At 44.4% G+C, this 20198-nt stretch overlaps 1 protein-coding gene across 2 annotated transcripts in view; it reads left to right on the top strand.

Annotated features, from left to right (window-relative positions):
* Positions 1-20198, top strand: part of DEPDC5 (DEP domain containing 5, GATOR1 subcomplex subunit) — an 89485-nt gene that overhangs the window by 25737 nt on the left and 43550 nt on the right. For both annotated transcript variants that reach the window (XM_024567037.3, XM_053928649.1), the window contains exons 18-25: positions 1402-1471; positions 1712-1748; positions 2485-2605; positions 4983-5203; positions 8049-8252; positions 9917-10052; positions 11030-11130; positions 17871-17936. In XM_024567037.3, the coding sequence (XP_024422805.1) occupies positions 1402-1471; positions 1712-1748; positions 2485-2605; positions 4983-5203; positions 8049-8252; positions 9917-10052; positions 11030-11130; positions 17871-17936 (956 nt within the window). The remainder of the gene's footprint in view (positions 1-1401; positions 1472-1711; positions 1749-2484; positions 2606-4982; positions 5204-8048; positions 8253-9916; positions 10053-11029; positions 11131-17870; positions 17937-20198) is intronic.

Here is a 20198-nt window from a genome sequence, read left to right as displayed (position 1 = left end):
AGGTAGAGCTCACATCTTCTGGAAACTAATTATGAGAACTAGATGTCCTCTAATAAACCAGCTGAAAATGAAAAGACGGGGGCTATTACTTCTTTTTAATGTTTAATGATTTTTTTTAAAAAAACTGCAGGTTTATGGAGAATGCAGTTGAAACCATTGGAATCTAGGGAGGGAATCATTTAGACTAAAAAAAAATTTTTTTTAATGTCTGCAGACATGGCCACATGTCCCCTAGGTGGTAAAATTCCCCGTGCCTGCCCACTGAGAGTTGCTTCTTTAAACCAGTGCTTTTCTTTTTTCCTTTTAATTTTTTTCTTAAGCAACAGGGCCCTTTCTTCAAGTAGAAGCCTGGCTTGGAACCAAGCACATAAAAGTGAAAAAGCACCAGTGTTCCCCTGTGCCTTTACATAGCAGTTTCTGATGTAGCGCCTAGGAACATTGGTGGTCTGGGGACCACCATCCTCAAGTACCTGGTCACCAGAGTCATTCTTGTGAAAACTGAGTCATTTTTATGAAAACCAGATCCTGTGGCCCTTTTCCTCTGGTTTCTCACGCGGCTCACTGAAGGCTAAAGCGTCGGGCATCCAAGGCCTCCGCTCGCAGCACTTGTCCTCTTCCATGCGGCACGGTACACACACATCTCACTCCCATCTGAGCACTCCCACCTAGCGGGCCTCTCCACCTGCCTGTTTCCTCCCAAATGCCTGTCTGTCCGCGAACAACCAGCCCCCACATCTCCCTTCTTTCTGTGCTACCCTTGATAGCCAATAGCCGTGTTTTCTTGAGTGCTTCCAGAGCATTCTACCGCCTCTGGTTGTCTGTGTAAAGGCAGGACTCACGAGGTACAGAGGACCACTTGGCTCATCCCTCAGCTGCAACAGAGCCTTCAAGGCTGGCTTCCGTTTAGTTGTAAATCTCTGCTGCAGACCAGCTTGAAATTCATCACACATTTTGATTTCAGGGATTGAGATTTAATGGATTCTGCCATCTTTTCTTGAGTGCCACCTTCTTATTTCTTGTCTGGGTTATTCTTGCTCCCTAAGTGCTGATCGGTCAAGGAGTAATGAGGACTTCCTTTGGGCCCAGCATCAGGCCAAGTATCCAGGTGAAAAAGCATTGTGGTGTAAATAGATTTATCTCTGCCGTAAGGAAATTCTAATTCAGTTAGGCCTCAGGACTAGCACGAGAGGATTTATTAGGGAGGGGGATGGAGAAGAGAACACAATTTAAAACATAATGAATGTCTTATAGTAATTACAAAAGTTAGAATTGAGAAGACCAGTAAAGCCGCCTGACACAAAGGCATTCACAAGAGGGCTGATCCATCACTGGGATTTCAACTGGTCTTGAGGTTTAAACAAAAGGGGCTTAGGTTAATGACCCTTTCTGCTTCCTTTACAGTTTCTACACATCCAAAAGCCAGCTCTTTTGTAACAGTTTCACTCCACGGATAAAACTGGCGGGAAAGAAGGTAGGTGTCACCAACCAGCAGAGCCTTTAGGGACTGTCACGCACCCTTGAGGTTATTTTGATCCTGAGATACTCCCTTTCCCCCAGGGTAATAAGTGAATTTTGGAAATCATTTTAGAACTTTACAATTTCCCACATTCAGTAAATAAATCACACGGCAAGCCCCCCTACATACCGTGCCTTGTGGTAAGTTCTAGTCTAGCGGAGAAAGGAGTGATTGGTTCTCTATTTAATTTTACAGCCTGCCTCTGAGAAAGCAAAAAATGGCCGTGATACGTGTGAGTATGTTTCTTCTTTCGTGCCTTTTAGAAAGTATCAGCTAACCCATGGCAACAAGGGTACGTGAGGTCACATAAAAAGTTCCCTGCCAAGTTGGGAGACCTGAATTCCCCTTGTGTGACCTTTGAAAGATGCCTGAACCACCTTGTATATTTTTGTCCTGGCAACTGCAAAATGGATGATAGTAAAACTTTGTTTTTCTTTTGCATAGATCAATTATAGGGGTCAGGTAGAAAGTTTCAAAGTACTAAACATACATATTATAATGATACATTAAAAGAAGAAGAAGATACTGCTGTCACCTGGCCTTTACTTAGTGCTATACTCTTTCTGCATCCTTTGACGTATAAGTCATTTATCTCAACAATCCGATGAATGGGTTATTATCCCATTTTTTTCGAGGGAGAGATGGCGATGATCACCTGTGCCTTGCAGATTTTTTAAAAAGATTTTATTTATTTATTTTTAGAGAGAGGGAAAAGGAGGGAGAAAGAGAGGGAGAGAAACATCAATGTGTAGTTGCCTCTCATGTGGCCCCTACTACCTGGGACCTGGCCTACAACCCAGGCATGTGCCTGACTGGGAATCGAAGTGGTGACCCTTTGGTTTGCAGCCCACGCTCAATCCACTGAGCTATACCAGTCAGGACTGCCTTGCAGATTTTGATGAAGACCCTTTGACGGCATCTGGTTGAAATGTGTTTTGATGACAATTCATATTACTTGTGCATTTCAGCTCTTGGGACTCCAAAAGAATCTGAGAACGCCCTTCCCATCCAAGTAGATTACGATGCCTACGACGCTCAGGTGTTCAGGCTGCCAGGCCCGTCCCGCGCTCAGCGCCTCGCCACCTGCAGGTTTCCGCCAGATTCACTTGGGGGTGGATATAAAAATTGCTTAGGAAAATGTGAGGTCCAGTGGGGACCTTAATGAGAGCAACCTTGAAAATGTTTCAAATTAAAGTTAGCCCAAGAGAAGCCATACCATATAGAATATTGGGGATTTTGTTTTCAGGTTCTTTGGGTCAGCCGTTTTGTTAGCTATGTTTGCTATAAAGTTTTGTCCCCAAATAAGGAGAGCTGCCAGTAACATGCATAGATCCTAGGGCCCAGAATTTATTTCAGGTTTGTTATTCCCAAAGGGCAAAGATTGTTTTCCTCTCTCTTATTCCTGCTTTTTAAATTTGCTCCATGGCGTTTTGGTCATATTGTAATTGTGATGTAGTCAGCTTTACCAATCTATTCATTTGTGGGTCTTGTGTAAGGTTAGCGATATGTATTTAACATTTTCTCCTAATATTTAACATTTAAAACAAATTTCAATTACAGTTGACATTCAGTGTTACTAGTTTCGGGTGCACGGCATAGTGGTTAGACATTTATGTCACTTACAGAGTGACCTCCCTGTTAAGTCTGGTACCCACCTTCTTCTGATACTTTATAGTCTTGGTCTTAGGCTTAGCTCATTATACAGAAGTTTATGTGTGAAACAGAAATCTAGCTTATTTGTTTCCCACTTGACCAAATTTACTAGATTTCTTAAATATGCAACTTTAAGCACAACTGCTTGTAACACTATTCTGTCACTTCACACTGTGACAAATGGGCTTGTAGTGGTCCCATGATTGTCTTCTGTCCTCTTCCTTCATTCCATCCTACTGTCTCATCCTGAGAATGTCTGGACCTTAGAGTAAGTGCTGGTGACAGAAGCTCCTGTAGACCTAGACTCTGCTTGAGGGCTCGTAGTGCTTATCTTAAAATGCTTTCATAGTCTAAGGTCCTTGGTTTTCCTTTTTTCTAATAAAAGATGGCAAGACCTGGTGTTTCAGACACTCAGGTGGTGTGTTCCTTGAGGGTCCAGATCTTGTTTTGTGTTTTTTAAATTTTATTTTTATTTATTGACTTGAGAGAGAGAGAAACATCAATTTTTGTTGTTCCAGTTATTTATGCATTCATTGGTTGATTCTTGTATGTGTCCTGACCAGGAATCGACCCTGCAACCTTGGCGCATCAGGACGATGCTCTAACCAACGGTGCTACCCGGACGGGGCCCAGACCTTATTTTAACCAGTGCTTTATCTGTCATGCAGGTTGAGCATGGACTGTGCTCAAATATTTACTGTTGAAATAATGAGCATGTAGTGGGATCTATTTTCATGGTCTGTTTAGGCTCTTGCTTACAACAAAACCCCTCCAGGCAGAAAGAGAACAGCTCTGGAGCCAGAGGGGCGGCCCCATCAATGGTTGCTGACTCTCATTCTGGACTCTTCCTACCTACCTATCAGGCATCTCTCCTTCTGATCCTTCTTCCTACTGTTTCCAGAGGGTTTCCCCTTAGGGAGTTTTATGTTTTAATCAGGGGGTACTGTGTTTGACACTTTCATTAAGGAAACGTTCGAACATGTTTGAATAGATAGACTAGTGTAATGGACAGTGGTCAGCGGGTTCGTCTTGTTTCATCACTCCCCCGCACTTTAAATTTGCTCCAGTATTCTAAAACAAGTCCTAGGCATTCTGGTTTTTTCCACCTGTAAATACTTCAGTATATGTCATTGACAAATAAGAATTAAAGAGACCAAACAGTACCTTATCATTGGTAACCAAATAACATTAATTCCTTGATATCTTTTGATAGCTAGTCCATATTCAGATTTATCAGTTGACTGAAAAATGTGTTTTTACAGTTGTTTTGGTTGAATCAGGATCTAAAGAAGACGCACATGTCACATTTGGTTGAAATGTCTTTTTTCTATGACTGTAGAAGATCTTCCTTTCTTCCTTTGGTTTATTGCTGCCTTGTAAAGTTTTACGTGTCCTCTGTTCTCTAAATTTTCTGTGAACTGGCAGTGAGCTCCAGAGGCTTGGTTAGACTTTCGGTTTCCGGTGCAACAAGACTCCTCAGTGGCGCTGTATACCTCCCCTTGCATCCTGTTGTGTCATGCCTGGGTACCCCGCTTTCAGTGATTCGAGACTGATCAGTGGGGTCAGACCAGAGCAATTACTTCTTCACAGTTCTGATCCCCGCACTTCAGCCATTGAGAACTGTCTGTCACTTATCCCCTTTCTCACAAGCTGCTCTGGGCAGAGCACCTCCCATATTATGTCCCACTCATAGATCTCATTGGGGATTTTGGTTATTGGTTTCCCAAGTACCTTGGGCTAGGGACAGGTTTTGGTGTTTTAACCTAGGTGGGGCTGTACCTGACTTGGCCATACCTTGCCTCTCCTGGGTCAGGTCTGTGCGAGAGCGGGAGAGTCAAAATCGCAAGAGTGCCAGTTCCTGTGACGTCTCCTCCAGCCCCTCTGTGCCCAGCCGTGCGCTGCCCACCGAGGAAGTGAGGAGTCAGGCTTCTGATGACAGCTCCCTGGGCAGGAGCGCCAACGTGCTCATGATCCCACTGCCCCACCTGCACCAGTACGAAGTCAGCAGCTCCTTGGGCTACACCAGCACTCGAGGTCAGAGGGCTGAAGCACCACAGAGCTTCCTTCCTGTAGTAAGGGATGGGGGTGGGGGGTATAAGTCCCACATTGTAATTAGTTTCATGCCAGTGCAACAAGAGCAAATTGCCTGAGCTGTATGTATGTGTGTATTAATTTTGTCTCCACCCTTTCTACCCCTGTACCTATAACTTCATACACTTCCATATATGTTCATGCAGAGCTTTTCTTAGGCCTGGGGTCAAAGGTGATTGCTTATTTCGATATTATTCCCATTTGTGCCACACTTAAAACAGCCTCTGTCCTGTATTCCACTTTAAGATTTCTGCTCATAGTTACCTGTTAACCTGGCTTGCACTCAAGAACACAAGTGTTACTTTTTCTGTTATTTTTCCCCTTGAGTAGAACCGACAACGAGGGTATACAGGCCCCTCCTGACTTTTTAAACTTGCTGTTTTGAAATAATTATGGGTACACGGAAAATCATTAAAAAAACCCACTGGGAGGTCCCATGCACCTTTCACTCATTTCCCCCCATGGTGACATCCTGTGTAACTATAGTGTGATATCTAAACTAGGACAGTGACGTTGCTATGACCCAGAGACTATCGGACTCACCACGCTTACGTGCAGTCATTTCAGTGTGTGTGCGTACAGTTTTATCCCGTGCAGATCTCTGTAGCCACCACTGCAGGTAAAATCCAGAACTCCTTCCTCACTGCCAGGCCCCCTCGTGCTACCCCTGTATACCCACACTCCCCCACTAATTATTCTCCTCCATAATTTCCTTATTTCAAGAATGTTATGTAAATGGAAGTGTAGCCCTGCTGACTTGGGCACTGACTGAGGAATGCTGGACACACACAGCCATCTCCTGTTGCCCTGGAAGGGCTCTCAAAGCCCAGGAATGTTTTCCGTGGTCCAGTGTGTTGATGGAAGCCGTCGTGTGGCCTCAGGGCAGGGGCGGGGCATTTACACCCATTAACACTGTGCCGCTGTGCCAAGGGCCTGGGAAAAGTTTTTGTATTTTTACTGATTCAAAGTATAAAAACGAATTCTGAAAGAGAAAGGAGAAGATACTTAATTACATGGCTATAGAAAATAACTTATGTTACCTGCATTAATTAAAATTAGTATTCAAAAGAATTTTAAGGCATTTGAAAATTTCTAGGTTAGCTTTTTCCCACCTTCTGGAAATTTCTAAGTTTATGTGACAGTGACTTGCATTTTGCTGAAAATATTCTTTGAAGGGTCTGTTGCAAAAACTAAATGAAAACTAAACATTAATCCTTTAAAAACCTTTGTTATTCTAAAAGTCAGATCTCTGAAGAGATCATGCTGGTCTTAATCCAAGTTGCTTTGGAAACAGTTTTCTTCAAAATGATGTGAGTAGTAGAATAGATTTCAGCATCCTTAGTGGTATTTGGGATTTTATTTGAAAAGCCATAAAGCGTTTCACTGGAATAGTGCAAGACAGTACATCCATAGGCCCTTAGCTTCTCGTTTCTCTGTTATACGTAGGGATTTTCACCCACATACCCGCTCAGTGGAACATAGGAAACATTTCCCCTTTCTTCTACCCCTATTTTTGACCCACTTTATCTCTTAGTCCTGTTTCTTGACCTTTTCAGAGTACATAATAATTTTTTTTTTAAATAGGGTTTTCTGCTTTTACTTCCATGACAACTAGCTAGACCATTTTCTTTTTTCATTTGGTAAACCAGAGCATCAGCTCATTAATTTACAATGAAAAACATAGCTTTCATGGAGATCTCGATGTTCTCTTCTTGCACATAAACCGGCTTGAGGAACAAAATATTACTGTAACCCAGGCTTTCACTGGGTAGGTAATGGTGGACAAGACAGAATCCTTGATGCTGTGGAATTTGCATCTGCTGGACCAACTTTCTAAACTGGGTGGTTGCCTAGTGAACATGAGATGAACACAAAGGGAGTTGGTTTTGGATTTTAGCTCTTTGATCTGCTTGGGTTATTTAGCAGGCTGCCTCCATCTCCATAACAGAGACCTGTCTGCCATCAGACAGGGCAGGTTGAGTCTATATCATGTCATCTCCTCGCCTGGTGGAGGCTAGATGCATCCATTTCTTCATTCTTTCCTCCCAAGACTATTTTTTTAAACACAGTAACATTTGAGTGCTTGCTTGTGTTCCAGGCCACTGATCCACCCAGTTATTTAAGGCCCCGGTCTCCTTTCATCCTGGGATGCTGTGGACATCAACACTTGTCTATAGAGTTGCCACGGCAGGGGGAAAGAGAACAGAGATGATATGTGGAGACATTTGTGGTCCACCTCTTCAATCGGAGCATGTCACTTCCACCTGTGTCCTGTTGGCTGGAAGTTGGCTACGTTATTTGGCCCCAGCGCAAAGGGACAGGAAACTGTAGTCCTGTTGTGTGCCTAAGAGGAAAATTGAACAGGTTTAGCAAACACATTGACTATCTCTGCCTAAGTCTGCCGTCTCTCTGGTCACCAACTACATATTTTATTGTTCCTCCCACATACAGAATATACCCATCGCATCTCCAAGGGAGGCAACTCAAGTCCTACCCTTTACTTGTTCCCAGCTTAAAGTCCAGGGTCTCTAGGAGATGCATGGTCCTCCCCATCCAGTTTGGGTGTGGCATCATTGGGCCAATCATTTGGGAACCAAAACTAATTATTTAAAAGGTAAACCCAATATTTCAGTTCTTTATAGCTTAGTGATTTTACTCATTTCCCTCACTGCTTAACATGTATGACGTCTAAGAGTCTTGGCAGCCTTGGCAGATGGATCTGCCTAGTTCTGGTTTCATTGTGGCTCTCTGCTCTCTCTTTGTGCCTCAACTCGATGGTAACTGGCAGATGTCCTGGAGAACATGATGGAGCCACCGCAGCGAGACTCCAGTGCACCAGGGCGCTTCCACGTAGGCAGTGCAGAATCCATGCTACATGTTCGACCCGGGGGATATACACCCCAGCGGGCGCTGATCAACCCTTTTGCTCCCTCACGAATGCCCATGAAGCTCACGTCCAACAGAAGGCGCTGGATGCACACGTTTCCTGTGGGTAAGTTCGAGGCTCAGGCGAGAGCTCTGGACTGGGAGCTCCTAGTCCTGGTCCTCAGCACTAATGAACCATGTGACCTCGGTCCAGTATCGAGCTCCTCTGCACCTCTGGTGCCCCTCTTGTAAGACGGAGATGACACTCCCACTTTGCCTACCGCAGGCGTTCTTGTGAAGGTCAGAGGAGGCACTGTGAACCGGCTTCGTGACTATGACTAGCTGTATCAACCTGAGGGCTTCTGTTTTTCTGTTTGAAAGAAACTGTGCTGTGCCATCTGCTTTCTTTTCTAAGACATTTAATGTCCCTCATTCTTGTTCATTCCTTCCTGTCTTGGCTTTCTCTGGATATTGATGTTACTGTTTTGGTTACAGTTATGTTCCTTTGTTTTCTCTCCGGGGTCTCTAGCAACTGAAAAAAGATTTTTTTTCTCAATTCAGTTTTTCCTAGTTAGGTCCTTTTTGATCTGTATTCTGTCCAGATGACAGTGAGGCTTTAGAAAGCTGTGGCTAAAATTAAACTTCAGCTTAGTGGGCTCTTACTGGGCTGGGAAGGAACAGATGCATTAAACTCCAGGGTTTTTTCATGGAAGCCATCCTGCTGAATGCCTAGAAATGTCTAGTTGTTGTTGTTGTTGTTGTTATTATTTCGTAGTTGCTTTAGTGTTAAAGGTTAAGTAAGTGACCATTGAATCCTGCTCTTTCAGCTGCAATTGGGGGTCATTCTCGAATGCCTCTGTTGCCCTCCTTATCTCTGCCATAGTCAGTCATATGACTTTTCTTCTGGTGTCTTTCTTTCCATTGTTACCCCCATTGCTTTCCTTTGGGTTCTCTTAGAAGAACTATCAATGTTTCCTCCATGACTGTCTGCTCTTCTTGCTTCTGTGCTTTTCCTGCAAATGCCCAACATGTAACACTTGACCAAAACAACGTTCTCCAAAACTGTGTCCTCTTGCTCACCAAGCCCTCTACCTCCTGAGGCCCTCCTTTGCCAGTCCCCAGCGTTCCATCCCCTCTCGCCGTCCTCAGAGGTTCTTTTCTTGCCCAAGCTCCGCTGGTGGTCTTCTGCACTTGTCTGCTTCTCCTGTGCTTGGGGTTTCACACCGATTGTTTCTTCTGCCCAGATATCCTCTCCTTCAGCCCCTGCTGAGTTTCTTTAACACTCTGAAACTTCTCTTTCTCTAGGAAGCATTTTTCAGTAGACTTGACTAATTCTGATTTATCTCCTACTCGTCTTTTTTGCACTTGGGCATCCTCTGCTTCTTCAAGTCACAGTTGTTGCCATCTCTATATTTTAACAGAGTCATAGGTGTTCCACTTGTGTGTTGCGTTAACCTTCCTGGGAAGGGCTCTTGCCTCCTATACTTCTGTATTTCTCTGTGGCGTCTCAGTTGACATGCATGAGACAGAGGCTCTTAAATACTCTTAGGCTGAACAGGATGACCAGCATGAGGCCACACAGGAGGATGAGTTCAGCTTGGAAGAGGAGATGTCCCATGTGGGAGCTGGAGGGTCACGTGTGTAATGTTCCTGTGTGTGTGTGGTCTGTGGTGTGCTCTTTCAGTCTCCAACACTCGCATCCCAGCAGCCAGAAAAGGGGAAGATCGAAGCGAAGTGCACAGCACTAGCTGTCGGGTGGGCATGGTGCTCAGTGGATCTTTGTCTGGGTAGGACCATCCGGAGAGGCCATCCAGATCCATCATCAGACCCGACAGAATATGGCGGAGCTGCAGGGCAGCAGGCAGAGGGACCCGACCCACTCCTCTGCAGAGCTGCTGGAGTTAGCCTATCATGAAGCCGCCGGAAGGTGAGAATGTGCACGGCGCTCCAGCCGGGACCTTGAGAAACACCCTTCAGCACCCACGACAACGTGCAGAACAGACCGCTGACAAAATTTCATGTTTATAAGACCTGAAGAGGCAGCATGAGAAGAGCGTTTTCCTTTGTCAGTTAGCATCATTCCCTTCAATAGGCCAAGTGCAAAGTAAGAAGCCTGTAGGTTTTGGCAGAAGTTACCTGCTTTAGCTTTAGGTGTAATTCAAAAGCACACTTTGTAAACCTCAGCCATGGATTCCTTGTAATCCTCAGTCAAGGGTGAAAGTGGGTGCTGAGGTAGGGAATTCATGCTGTGCGTTTTGGGCAGCCTATGACTTTTGTCATTTTGGTCATTGAGAAGTTTCACTGTTGAGTTTAGAATAAACTAATGCTAAAAGCAATGAAAATCAAGGCCTGCATTTTTAAGAATAACTCTTTGTACCAGAATTTTGAGTGCATTACAGATATCCAAAGAGACTCAGTGCAGGAAGAAAGTCATTTAAGCCTTGACAAGCAGGAGCCCAAGTACTCCTGGACTCCCTGTGATGCTTGTGGAAACACTTTGCAAAGAGCAGTGTTGGACCCCCTTTTCACTCACCTCAGCATCCCATGGGATGGATGAAGGCTATAGACCAGCTGGGACCATCTCTACCAGATTAACTTGGTACCTGTTTTCAGGTACCTCATCCCCTCCTGTTGGTGTTAACAGGGGGAAGCTTAGGACACAAAGGGTAAGCGGTCTAGCATGGCATGGCAGCTGAGGTGCCAGGGCAGGAGCAGCCAGAGTGGGCACACAATCCAAGCCCTGAGGCCTGGTAGCCTATGATTTGGATCCCAGGGGTTGTCAGCCTGTGTGGCTGAATATTCAAGCCTGTTTCTGATGAAGCCCCCTGGTGGGATACAGGGTGAGCAGGACCAAAGAGATGACAATGTGCACTAAGCCAGGTGGCTGGGCTCTGTTCTCTGCAGGCACAGCTCCTCCCGCCAGCCTGATGACGGCATGTCCTTCTTGAACTTCAGTGGAACAGAAGAGCTTTCTGTCAGCCTGCTTAGCAACAACAGTGGTGCAGGTAACCGATCCAAGAGGTGACAGAGTCAGGATGCCCAGAGCAGGCTCACATCTAGCAATGACTCGGGGACCAGAAAAGAAGGGCCACGTCTATTTTGGGATCATTTCAGCCACAATTTTGGGTGACCTATTTAGAAGCAGTGCTTTATAATACATGGAATTATAAATGGACCGCACGTTACATTTTTAGCTGGGAACATGCTGGTCAAGCCACATTTATCATTGGTCTGCCAGTGAGTCGTGATGGAGGGCGGCTTGTGAACTTGGCATTGAGAGCGGCACCAGGGCCAGAGCGGGGTGGTCTCTGCTCCACAAGAGCTTTCAGTTGTGTGTGGGCAGGGTGGGGTGGGGGAGGTGCAAACCCCCTCCATAAAAACAATTAGGAGAGGCCCAGAGGGGAACAGAGTGGTACTTTGTCCTTCCTCTTATTTCTTTGCGTAGGCTAGTCTCTCTGTATGAAATACGCTTTTTCTCTATCTTCAACCCCTGATTCTGCCTGGGAAATGTCAGCTTAGCCTTTATGAATCAGCTTCAACAAGTACCTCTTCTTCGAAGCCCGCCCTGGCGCTTCCCTCTCCTCCCCCAGCCGACCCAGGAGGTGTCGGGCATGTCTCCACAGAGCTTCCCGTGCATCGCCCAGTTGTGCCACTTGGCGCGTCCCGATCCCACTGTTCCCATGTTCGTCTCCCCACTGGACTAGAAGAGCTGTCTTGACTTATCCTCACAGTGTTCAGCACATATGTTTGACAATAAATTTATGCTTCCGAGACCAGGCTGCCGTATGTGAGAAGCATCTGAATGACCCACAAAATTATTCTAATTGGTCTGCGAGCGTTCAATTACATGAACATGTTCTAGGATGTTTAGCGTCTTAGAGAAGGTGTGGGCCCCTTGGGTTCTTTTTCTAGTCAGGGTACTAGTGTTAAATAGGACCATCCTTCTCTTGTCCAGCCCCTTTATGACCAGTAGCAGGTGTTTTCAGAGGGGTCAGGGGTCAGCAGGAGGTGGTCTGTAGCATTGGCCTCACATGGGAATTGAACTCCCATCTTTGACTTTATGCTTCCTGGTGAATTATATATGCTGACTAGCCACAGAAAGAAATTAGATAAAGTTATTCTAACCTTGGTTATCACGTGCAATTACCAATTAACGTCAGATTTACCTTCAGGATATATCTAGAATCCTATCATATCTCATTACCTCCACCAATCCTAGCTCAGTCTAGCACACCATCCATCATCTTTTGCCTGAATTGTCTCAGTAGCCTGCTAGCTGCCCTTCCATATAGTTTATTTTCAGCACAGCAATTCAGAGTAACTCTTCAAAAGTAGAAGTCAGATTATGAAACTTATCTGCACAAAACCCTCTGAGGGCTTCCCAGTACCCTTGAAGTAAAAGCCAAAGGCACTATAGGGGCCAACAGAGCCCCCTGCATCATGTGGCTCCTTACTCCTCTTCGCTCTATTGGTTCCCCGTATCAGACACACTCTGAATCTTGTGTCCTTTCTCTTGCTACGGCCTTACACCAGAGAGCTTTACGGCTGAGGTCTGTACATCTGAGTTCGCCTAGGGCAGTCCTGGTTTAAATTTATTGTCCTCTATGAGTATTCGCAGTGCCCTCTTTCACTCTCAGAAGTGTCCTGGATTGGATGATAAATTACTTGGCCATCCTATACGGAGCTTGCTCTCTTCCTTCAGGTCTTACTTGAATCGCCACTCTCTACCCTGGCAATTCCCATCTATCTGCTCTGCCTAATATTTCTCCATAGCACCACCTGACATACATCTTTCTTTTTGTTTGTGATTGTATCTCCAGAGTTTAAAACAGTGCCTGGCACATATCAGGTAGTTGAAAGAATGCTAAAAGCCTTTTGAAGTTAGCTTCTTACTGAAGAATGTTTTTTTCTCTCTCTTATAACCTTTAGCATTCATTCTGGAACAATCAACGGGATTCCTCTCAAAGCATCAGGCAGTCTGTTTCTGCCTTGCGTGGTTTGGAACTGACTTCTTTCCAGCCATCCTCAATCCTCATAGAAGATGGCTGGCTTTCTCCATGCCCACTAAACTCTTACCCATTGCAGAAATGCTTCTTGAACTCTAGGCACTGTGCTAAGGCCTGAGAAGAAACAAAATGATTAAGACACCAATTCTTCTCACCTCGGGGAGCTCTGGCATGGGATTCTATGTGAAGCAGTTCCACGTGGGGTGACAACCATGAAAAGAAAGCCTTATCACAGGGAGCTGGCCTGTGAGTGGTTCCAGTGGTACAGTGTGGTTGGAATGTGTGACCTAGATTATGATGTGGTAGATGAGGGAGCATGCTCTGATGAACATGACCAGAACTAAGTACCCGGCCTCACTTCTCATGGCCTTTGGAGTTTAGCCTTCAGCCCTTGCTGAGCCTCAGGTTCTTCATCTGTATACTGGGCATAAAGATCTTCCCTGGCCTTCCTGCCTGCTGGCCTGTCTCACAAAGTTGTAAGGATCAAAAGTAGATCAGGTTCCTGCCCTTCTGGGTAGCTCAGTCGGTTAGAGCGTCATCCTGATACGCTAAGGTTGCAGGTTTGAATCCCCAGTGAGGGCACACACAAGAATCAACCAATGAATGCATCAATACATGGAACAACAAATTGATGTTTCTCTCTCTCTCTCTCTCTCTCAAATCAATTGAAAAAGAAAGTAAATTGGGTTCCTCAAGGGCAAAATGTCACATTGGGTTCTTGTTTTGGGGCAAGGTGAGTTCTGGACAAACCACTCGTTAACACTTCATCCATTAAAAAATAGAAGACCTCATCTGTGACCTCACCTTCACCTCCTGGGCCTGGCAGTTTGTACCATCTGCGGGCACTCAGGCATGACTCAGATTTTCTCCTGCATTTGGACTTAATTCACGTGTGAGTCACGATTCACAGGAGTGGTGTCTCTGTGGGTTTCCCTTCTGGCCCCACTGAATATCATTTCGAGCATTGTCGGCTGGGGCTTTGCACCTGGACTGTTCACACGTTGTCCGCATGGGGCCCAGCAGGGACCAAGCAGTTGGCAGACCTGGGCAGGTAGTGTTTATCCCTCTGTTTCTTTAACTGGGCACCACTCGGTGACTTGTTATCAGTGTCATTCTCTTCATAGGGCGTAAGTGCTCCAGATAACTTTGGAAAGGAAAATAAGTGATGCCAGGTTTTCTTTCTCTTTGGTGTTGGGACCCAGAATCTCTAAGTTGGTGTTTATGTTGAGTCTTAGGTCCACGTGGCAGATTTGGCCCCAGAACTACAGTAAAAGTAAGCACACTGAGACTAGGAGAAAGGGCCTCAGATACACTCATGCAGGCAGGTTGGATTTTTAGGGTTGTTTTTTTTTTAGCATTCATCTGAGAATATGTTTATTAATTTTAGAGAGAGAGCAAGGGAGAGAAAGAGAGAAACATTGATATGAGAGAGAAATATCGATCTTTTGCTTCCCATATGCACCTGACCAGGGATCAAACCCACAACCTAGCTATGTGCCCTGGCCAGGGATTGAACCCACAACCTTTTGGTGTATGGGGTGATGCTCCAACCAACTGAGCCACCCAGCCAGGGCCCAGGCAGGTTGGGTTTTTTAAGGGTTAGCACAATGTCTGCACCGAGAGAGGAGAAATGATGTGCCCCAGGCACAGGCTTGTAGCTATCCCCTGGAACCAGGCCCAAAGGCCCCACGCTGATTATCCTTTTCGGCCCTGAGAACACATTTAGACTTATTGACTCTGAGCAGAGGTCAGATGAGACAGAACTAAGATGACTTTCCTCAACATTGGCTCCCCAGGTTGTGTCTGGCTTTAAACCTTAACCCTGAGCTTCATCCCCAAATTCTGGGTTGGAGCGTAGCTGACGGACCAGGAGGTCCCACCTCCATCCTCTCTGGTTGTCGGGGCTGTCGCATGCCAATAGTGAGTCTGTCTGACTGAAAATAAGAGTCAAAGGGAGAGCTGGTGGGAGAGGCAGTGAATTAGGCTTGAAATGCAAGGAAGCCATGTATAAGCTTCTTAGAATGTGCTTGTATCTGTTAGAAATGGCACAAATGTCCTCTTGGCCTGGGAGCCAAAGGTGCTCTGAGAGCCTGTTATTGGTTGGCTCTCTGAACACAAAAAATTGTTTGCACGATTTTAAGTTGAACCATTTCTTTATTAGTGTAAGAATTTCAGTTTTTATAGATGAAGTCTGGATTGGGCTTTCTTCAAAAGAAAAAAAGGGGATCTAAGAAAAAAAGGGGATCTAATAATTGAACTTAGCATCCAAACCTGTGAGGTGACGTGTTTTAATGATTCTGTTGTTCAGAATGTTTTGAAAATGCCTGTTTTGTAATTGCCTTCAGACCAGTTCTTAGGCTGAACAAGAAAATCTACCTCATTACTTCTTTATAGTCATACTTTGTGTTTTCATGAAAATGGATGTAATCAGCCAAGTTAGATTTTTCAGAAAATTTCACTTCACATGACTTTTGGCTGTTGACGAAGAACAGATGACATTTTCAATGGCTGAAAACTGGTGCCCCGGATGGATAGTCAGGTGACAGAGCCTCTTTAGCGTTAAGCAGAAGTGCATGGTTCACCTGCTGACGGTGTGACTTCTCAGGCAGTTAACTTCTCTGAGCCTCAGTTTCTTTATCTGTGGGAAAGGGGTAATACCTACGTCACATCTACCTCATAGTGTGGGTTGGGATAAAATGAAACGCTGTATTTGTCTGACCTAGTAAATTGTGTCTTCTTATTATGATGACCAGTAACTTTTTACAAATCTGCTGAAGGCAGTTCCAAAACAGTTCTAAAATTTTTTGGCCAAGTGACATCATCATTTTAAATTAAAAAAATATTTACTTTAAAATTTATGTATAGTAAAATTCACTCTGTTCAGTGTACAGTTCTATGAAATTTGACAAATTCATAGAGTCATAACCACCAACAAACACATCAAGAAACCAAACATTTCCATTACCCACCAAATGCCTCTGTGCTGCCCCTTTGTGCTCAGCCCCTCCCCCCCCTCACCTGGCGACCACGGACACCTGTTCCGTCTCCCTCTAGTTTCGCCTTTCCCAGCATGCTATGCATATGGAATCATACAAGGTGTAGCTTTTTTTTTTTTAAGTATGTTTTATTGATTATGCTGTTACAGTTGTCCCAATTTTTTTCCCTTTGCCTCCCTCTGACCGGTATCCCCCTTCCTTCCAGCAATCCACTCCCCCTTAGTTCATGTCCATGGGTCGTGCATGTAAGTTCTTTGGCTTCTCCAAAGGTGTAGCTTTTTGAATCTGGTTTTTCTCACTCAGCATAATGCTTTTGGGATCTGTCTAAGTTGTCGCGTGCATCCTGGTAATGTCCATTACTTTGTACCGCCCAGTCAGTCATATTTCATTGTATGGAGGTCCTCACTAGCTTGTTTAACCCGAAGGCATTTGGGTTGTTTCCAGGTTTTGACAACTGTGCATAAAGCCACTTTAAACGTTTACATAACAGGTTTCGGTGTGAACATCAATTTTCATCTCTCTGGTAAATTCCTAGAAGTAGGATTGCTGGGTCGGATGATAAATGTATGTTTAACTTGTAAAGAACTGCAGAACTGTTCTCCAGAGCGAGGTATCATTTGCATTCCCACCATCAGTGGGTAAAGGTTTCTTTGCTCCGTACCCTGGTCGGCACTCCGTGTGCCCTGTCACTTCAGCCATTCAAAGAGGTGTGTACGTGTAGAGGTATCTCACTGTGCTCTTAATGTGCCGTTTCCCTAGGGACCGGTGATGTGGAACATCTTTTCATGTGTTTATTTGCTTCCTGTGTATGTTGTTTGGTGAAGTGTCTGTTCAGACCTTGCCTGTTTCTCATCAGATTATATTTTCTTGCTGTTGAGTTTTCAGAGTTCTTTTTATGTTCTGTATACAAGTCCTTTGCCAGATATGTGATTTGCAAATGCTCTTTCCCAGGTTGTAGCTTGTCTTCTGCAGGGTTTCACAAAGGATTTATAAATATGTGTTCCTGTTATAAAAGATTCAGATTACACAACGTGTTTACAGTGAAATGCACAAGTTCTCATTTACCTTCTGCCACCTCCTCCAGCTTTCTTCTCAGAGGCAGCCAGTGTGGCCAGTTCGGTTAGGATCTTTCCAATCCTTTTTATAGTATCATAATTTTCTAGTAAATATATATGTTCTGAAAGAGACACTTAAATATTTATATGTGTATTTTAAAATGAGTGCTATTACATTTTAGTCAGTAAGTTGCATTTCAAAGAATCTTTTTCTTTCAGCCTAGCTATAGGTAAAATTGTTTTTTTTCTCTTAAACGAGTGAATTTTGATGTCGTACTTCAGAAAGCCATTATTTGAGGAAGAAAATTCTAGGAGGTGACTGTTGAGCAGACTAAATTTAAATAGGTCATTTTATATTGGCTAAAGATTGCTTTAATTATTTAAAAATGACTTTGAAATATATCCCTTTTCCTAATGTAAGTGGTAAGTTGCTTTTTGCAAGGTCTCACTGGGCAAAGCATAGTATTGATAACCTCAGAGTAAAGTTCTGGCTCATTCCCAAACTGTAGACTGATCATTTTCCTTTGATTAATTATTTTGTGCTGTTGGAACTACTCAGCACAGATTTTGTACTTGGCTTACATTTTTATTTTTAGCTCTAGTTTTGGGCTTCGAAAACCACAGCTGGTCAGAACTTTTTTTTGAAGAATGAGCCTCATTAAAACAAGCTGTTTTCCTCTTCCCATAGGTATGAATCCTAGGACCCAGAGTAAGGATTCTGTAGAGGACAGTGTTTCGACCTCTCCAGACCCAAGTAAGAGGGGGTGGCTGTCCTTGTCAGGGGGAAGAGAGGCGGTGGGGGTGTGGGGTGATCGCAGCATGAGGAAGCAAGAGGGAGCCCTGTGGGAGGCGAACATTGGAAAGTCCACACAGCTCTGGGGTCTGGAAGGCCCTTTGATGAGGGAAGACCCTTCAGCCTCTCAGAGGGACAGTGAGAAGGGCTGGCCAGATGACCCGCTCTGGAATGTGATTGAGAGGAGCATGGGAAGGGTAACCGAATTTTCACAAGGCTTTTGTGCCAATACAGAGCTGGCCTTAGGTCTCAAATACTGAGTGATGATGGCTTTGGGGACAAGTTGGGAAGAAGTAATAAGAGCTGCAACTATTTACATACCTGTAGTTGAAGATGTTTCACTGGGCCGCATTTGTTTTGAGCATTGTTTTCTGTTGAAATACCTGAAACAACTAATTACAACTGACCCCTGAACAGAGTTGGGGTTGGAGGCCCTGGTCCCTGTGTGTTCGAAAATCCACATGTGACTTTTGACTCCCCCAGCACTTAACTCCCAACAGCCTACTGTTGTCCCGAAGCTTTAATGATGACACAAACAATGAACATGCTTTGTATATTGTATGTATTATGTACTGTATTCTTACAATAAGGTAAGCTAGAGAAAAGAGAATGTAATTAAGAAAATTGTAAGGCAAATACATTTATAGTATTTATTGAAAAAACCCACACATAAGTGGACCCGCACGGTTCAAACCCATTGTGTTCAAGAGTCAACTGCATTTAAGGGAACATCTAAATATCTACAATAGCAAAATATCGGAAAACAGTCCTACCACCTGGTGGAATGTTTCACTTAGCTGTGGCCAGTGGACGTACATCACTGAGTCTTTTTGCCCCCAGTTACCATTAACTTAGCAATCCTTTCCCTACTTCTTCAGGTCCCTCATACTAGTCGTTCTTAGTGGCAATATCAAACAAACTAGCTCAATAATTATTTCTTATGGGTGGCCATTTGGGTGGTTTCTAGTTTTTTTTGCTATAGCATATAATGCGGGTATAATGCCTGGTACACTTGGTGTATTTTTCTTTTGGTTCAGGTCCTGAACCAATATATTTTGGAATATATTCTCCAAAGTACAGTTGGCAGTTTGATTATTTTCTAGAAAGCTGCCGTCAGTGAATAGATGAGCCTATTTCTTCTGGACGGCCCGGCACTGGATTTAGGAGTCTGTGCTTATCATTGTTAAGTTGATGGTTCTGAAGTGGAACCTCCCCGGAGGCCTGTGTAGGGCTGAGGATACTGGGGTCAGAAAAGAGGCCACACTCCTTTCCCAGTGAAAGAACACCATTAAACTAAGAACTGGGAACCTTTCTCACCCGGGGATTTTGGACCAGACTTTTAAATGCTCTGTATCTTGTCCTGACTGGTCCAGCTTAGTGGGTTGGACATTGTCCCGCAAAGTGAAAGGTTACCAGTCCAATTCCCAGTCAGGGCACATGCCTGGGTTACGAGTTCAGTCCCCAGTCAGGGCATGTATGAGAGGCGACCGCTCAATGTCTCTCTCTCACATCAATGTTTCTCTCCCTCCCTTCCCCTCTCTCTAAAAATAAATAAATAAAATCTTTTAAAATTTTTAAAAAATTCTTTGTGTCTTGGTGTGTGCCAGGAGAAAACATTTCAGAAAAATATTTATAATCCTGAGAATCAGGAAGCTGATGAGGACCAGAACGATTTAAGAGCGTAATAAAACATAACTGTCTTGTGTTTCTGGCTTCCCTGCTGTGGCTTCCATCAGGTGTCTTCCTTCTGCTGTGAATTCTAACCAGCAAGTAGGAATAAGCTCAGCCCCTCATTTGCTATACAGAGAAATTGGGGTGATTAATTATGCTGTTGTGGGCTATGTTTTGAATTCTTTTTTTTTTTTTTAATTTTTATTTATTGATTTTGGAGGGGCAGGGAGAGAGACATCGACTTCTTGTTCCACACATCCATGCATTTATTGGTTGATTCCTGCACGTGCCCCCACCAAGGATTAAACCCCACAGCCTTGGTGTATCAGAATGATGCTCCAAAGACCTGAGGTACCCAGCCAGGGCTATGTTCTGAATTCTGGAAGTGTTAATGAGTTAAAAAGACCTATACCTAGTCAACTCATAGAATCCAAGAGTAGAATGGTAGCTGCCAGGCACTTGACGGAGGAGGTGGAAACGGGGCGCTGCTAATCAGTGCACGTGAAGTTTCAATTATGCAAGATTAGGAAGTTCTAGAAATTGGCTGTGCAC

This window comes from Desmodus rotundus, chromosome 7 (assembly GCF_022682495.2).
Source record: "Desmodus rotundus isolate HL8 chromosome 7, HLdesRot8A.1, whole genome shotgun sequence".
NCBI lineage: Eukaryota > Metazoa > Chordata > Mammalia > Chiroptera > Phyllostomidae > Desmodus > Desmodus rotundus.
Note: the sequence above shows the minus strand (reverse complement) of the source record. Positions and strands in the feature narration are given on the sequence as shown.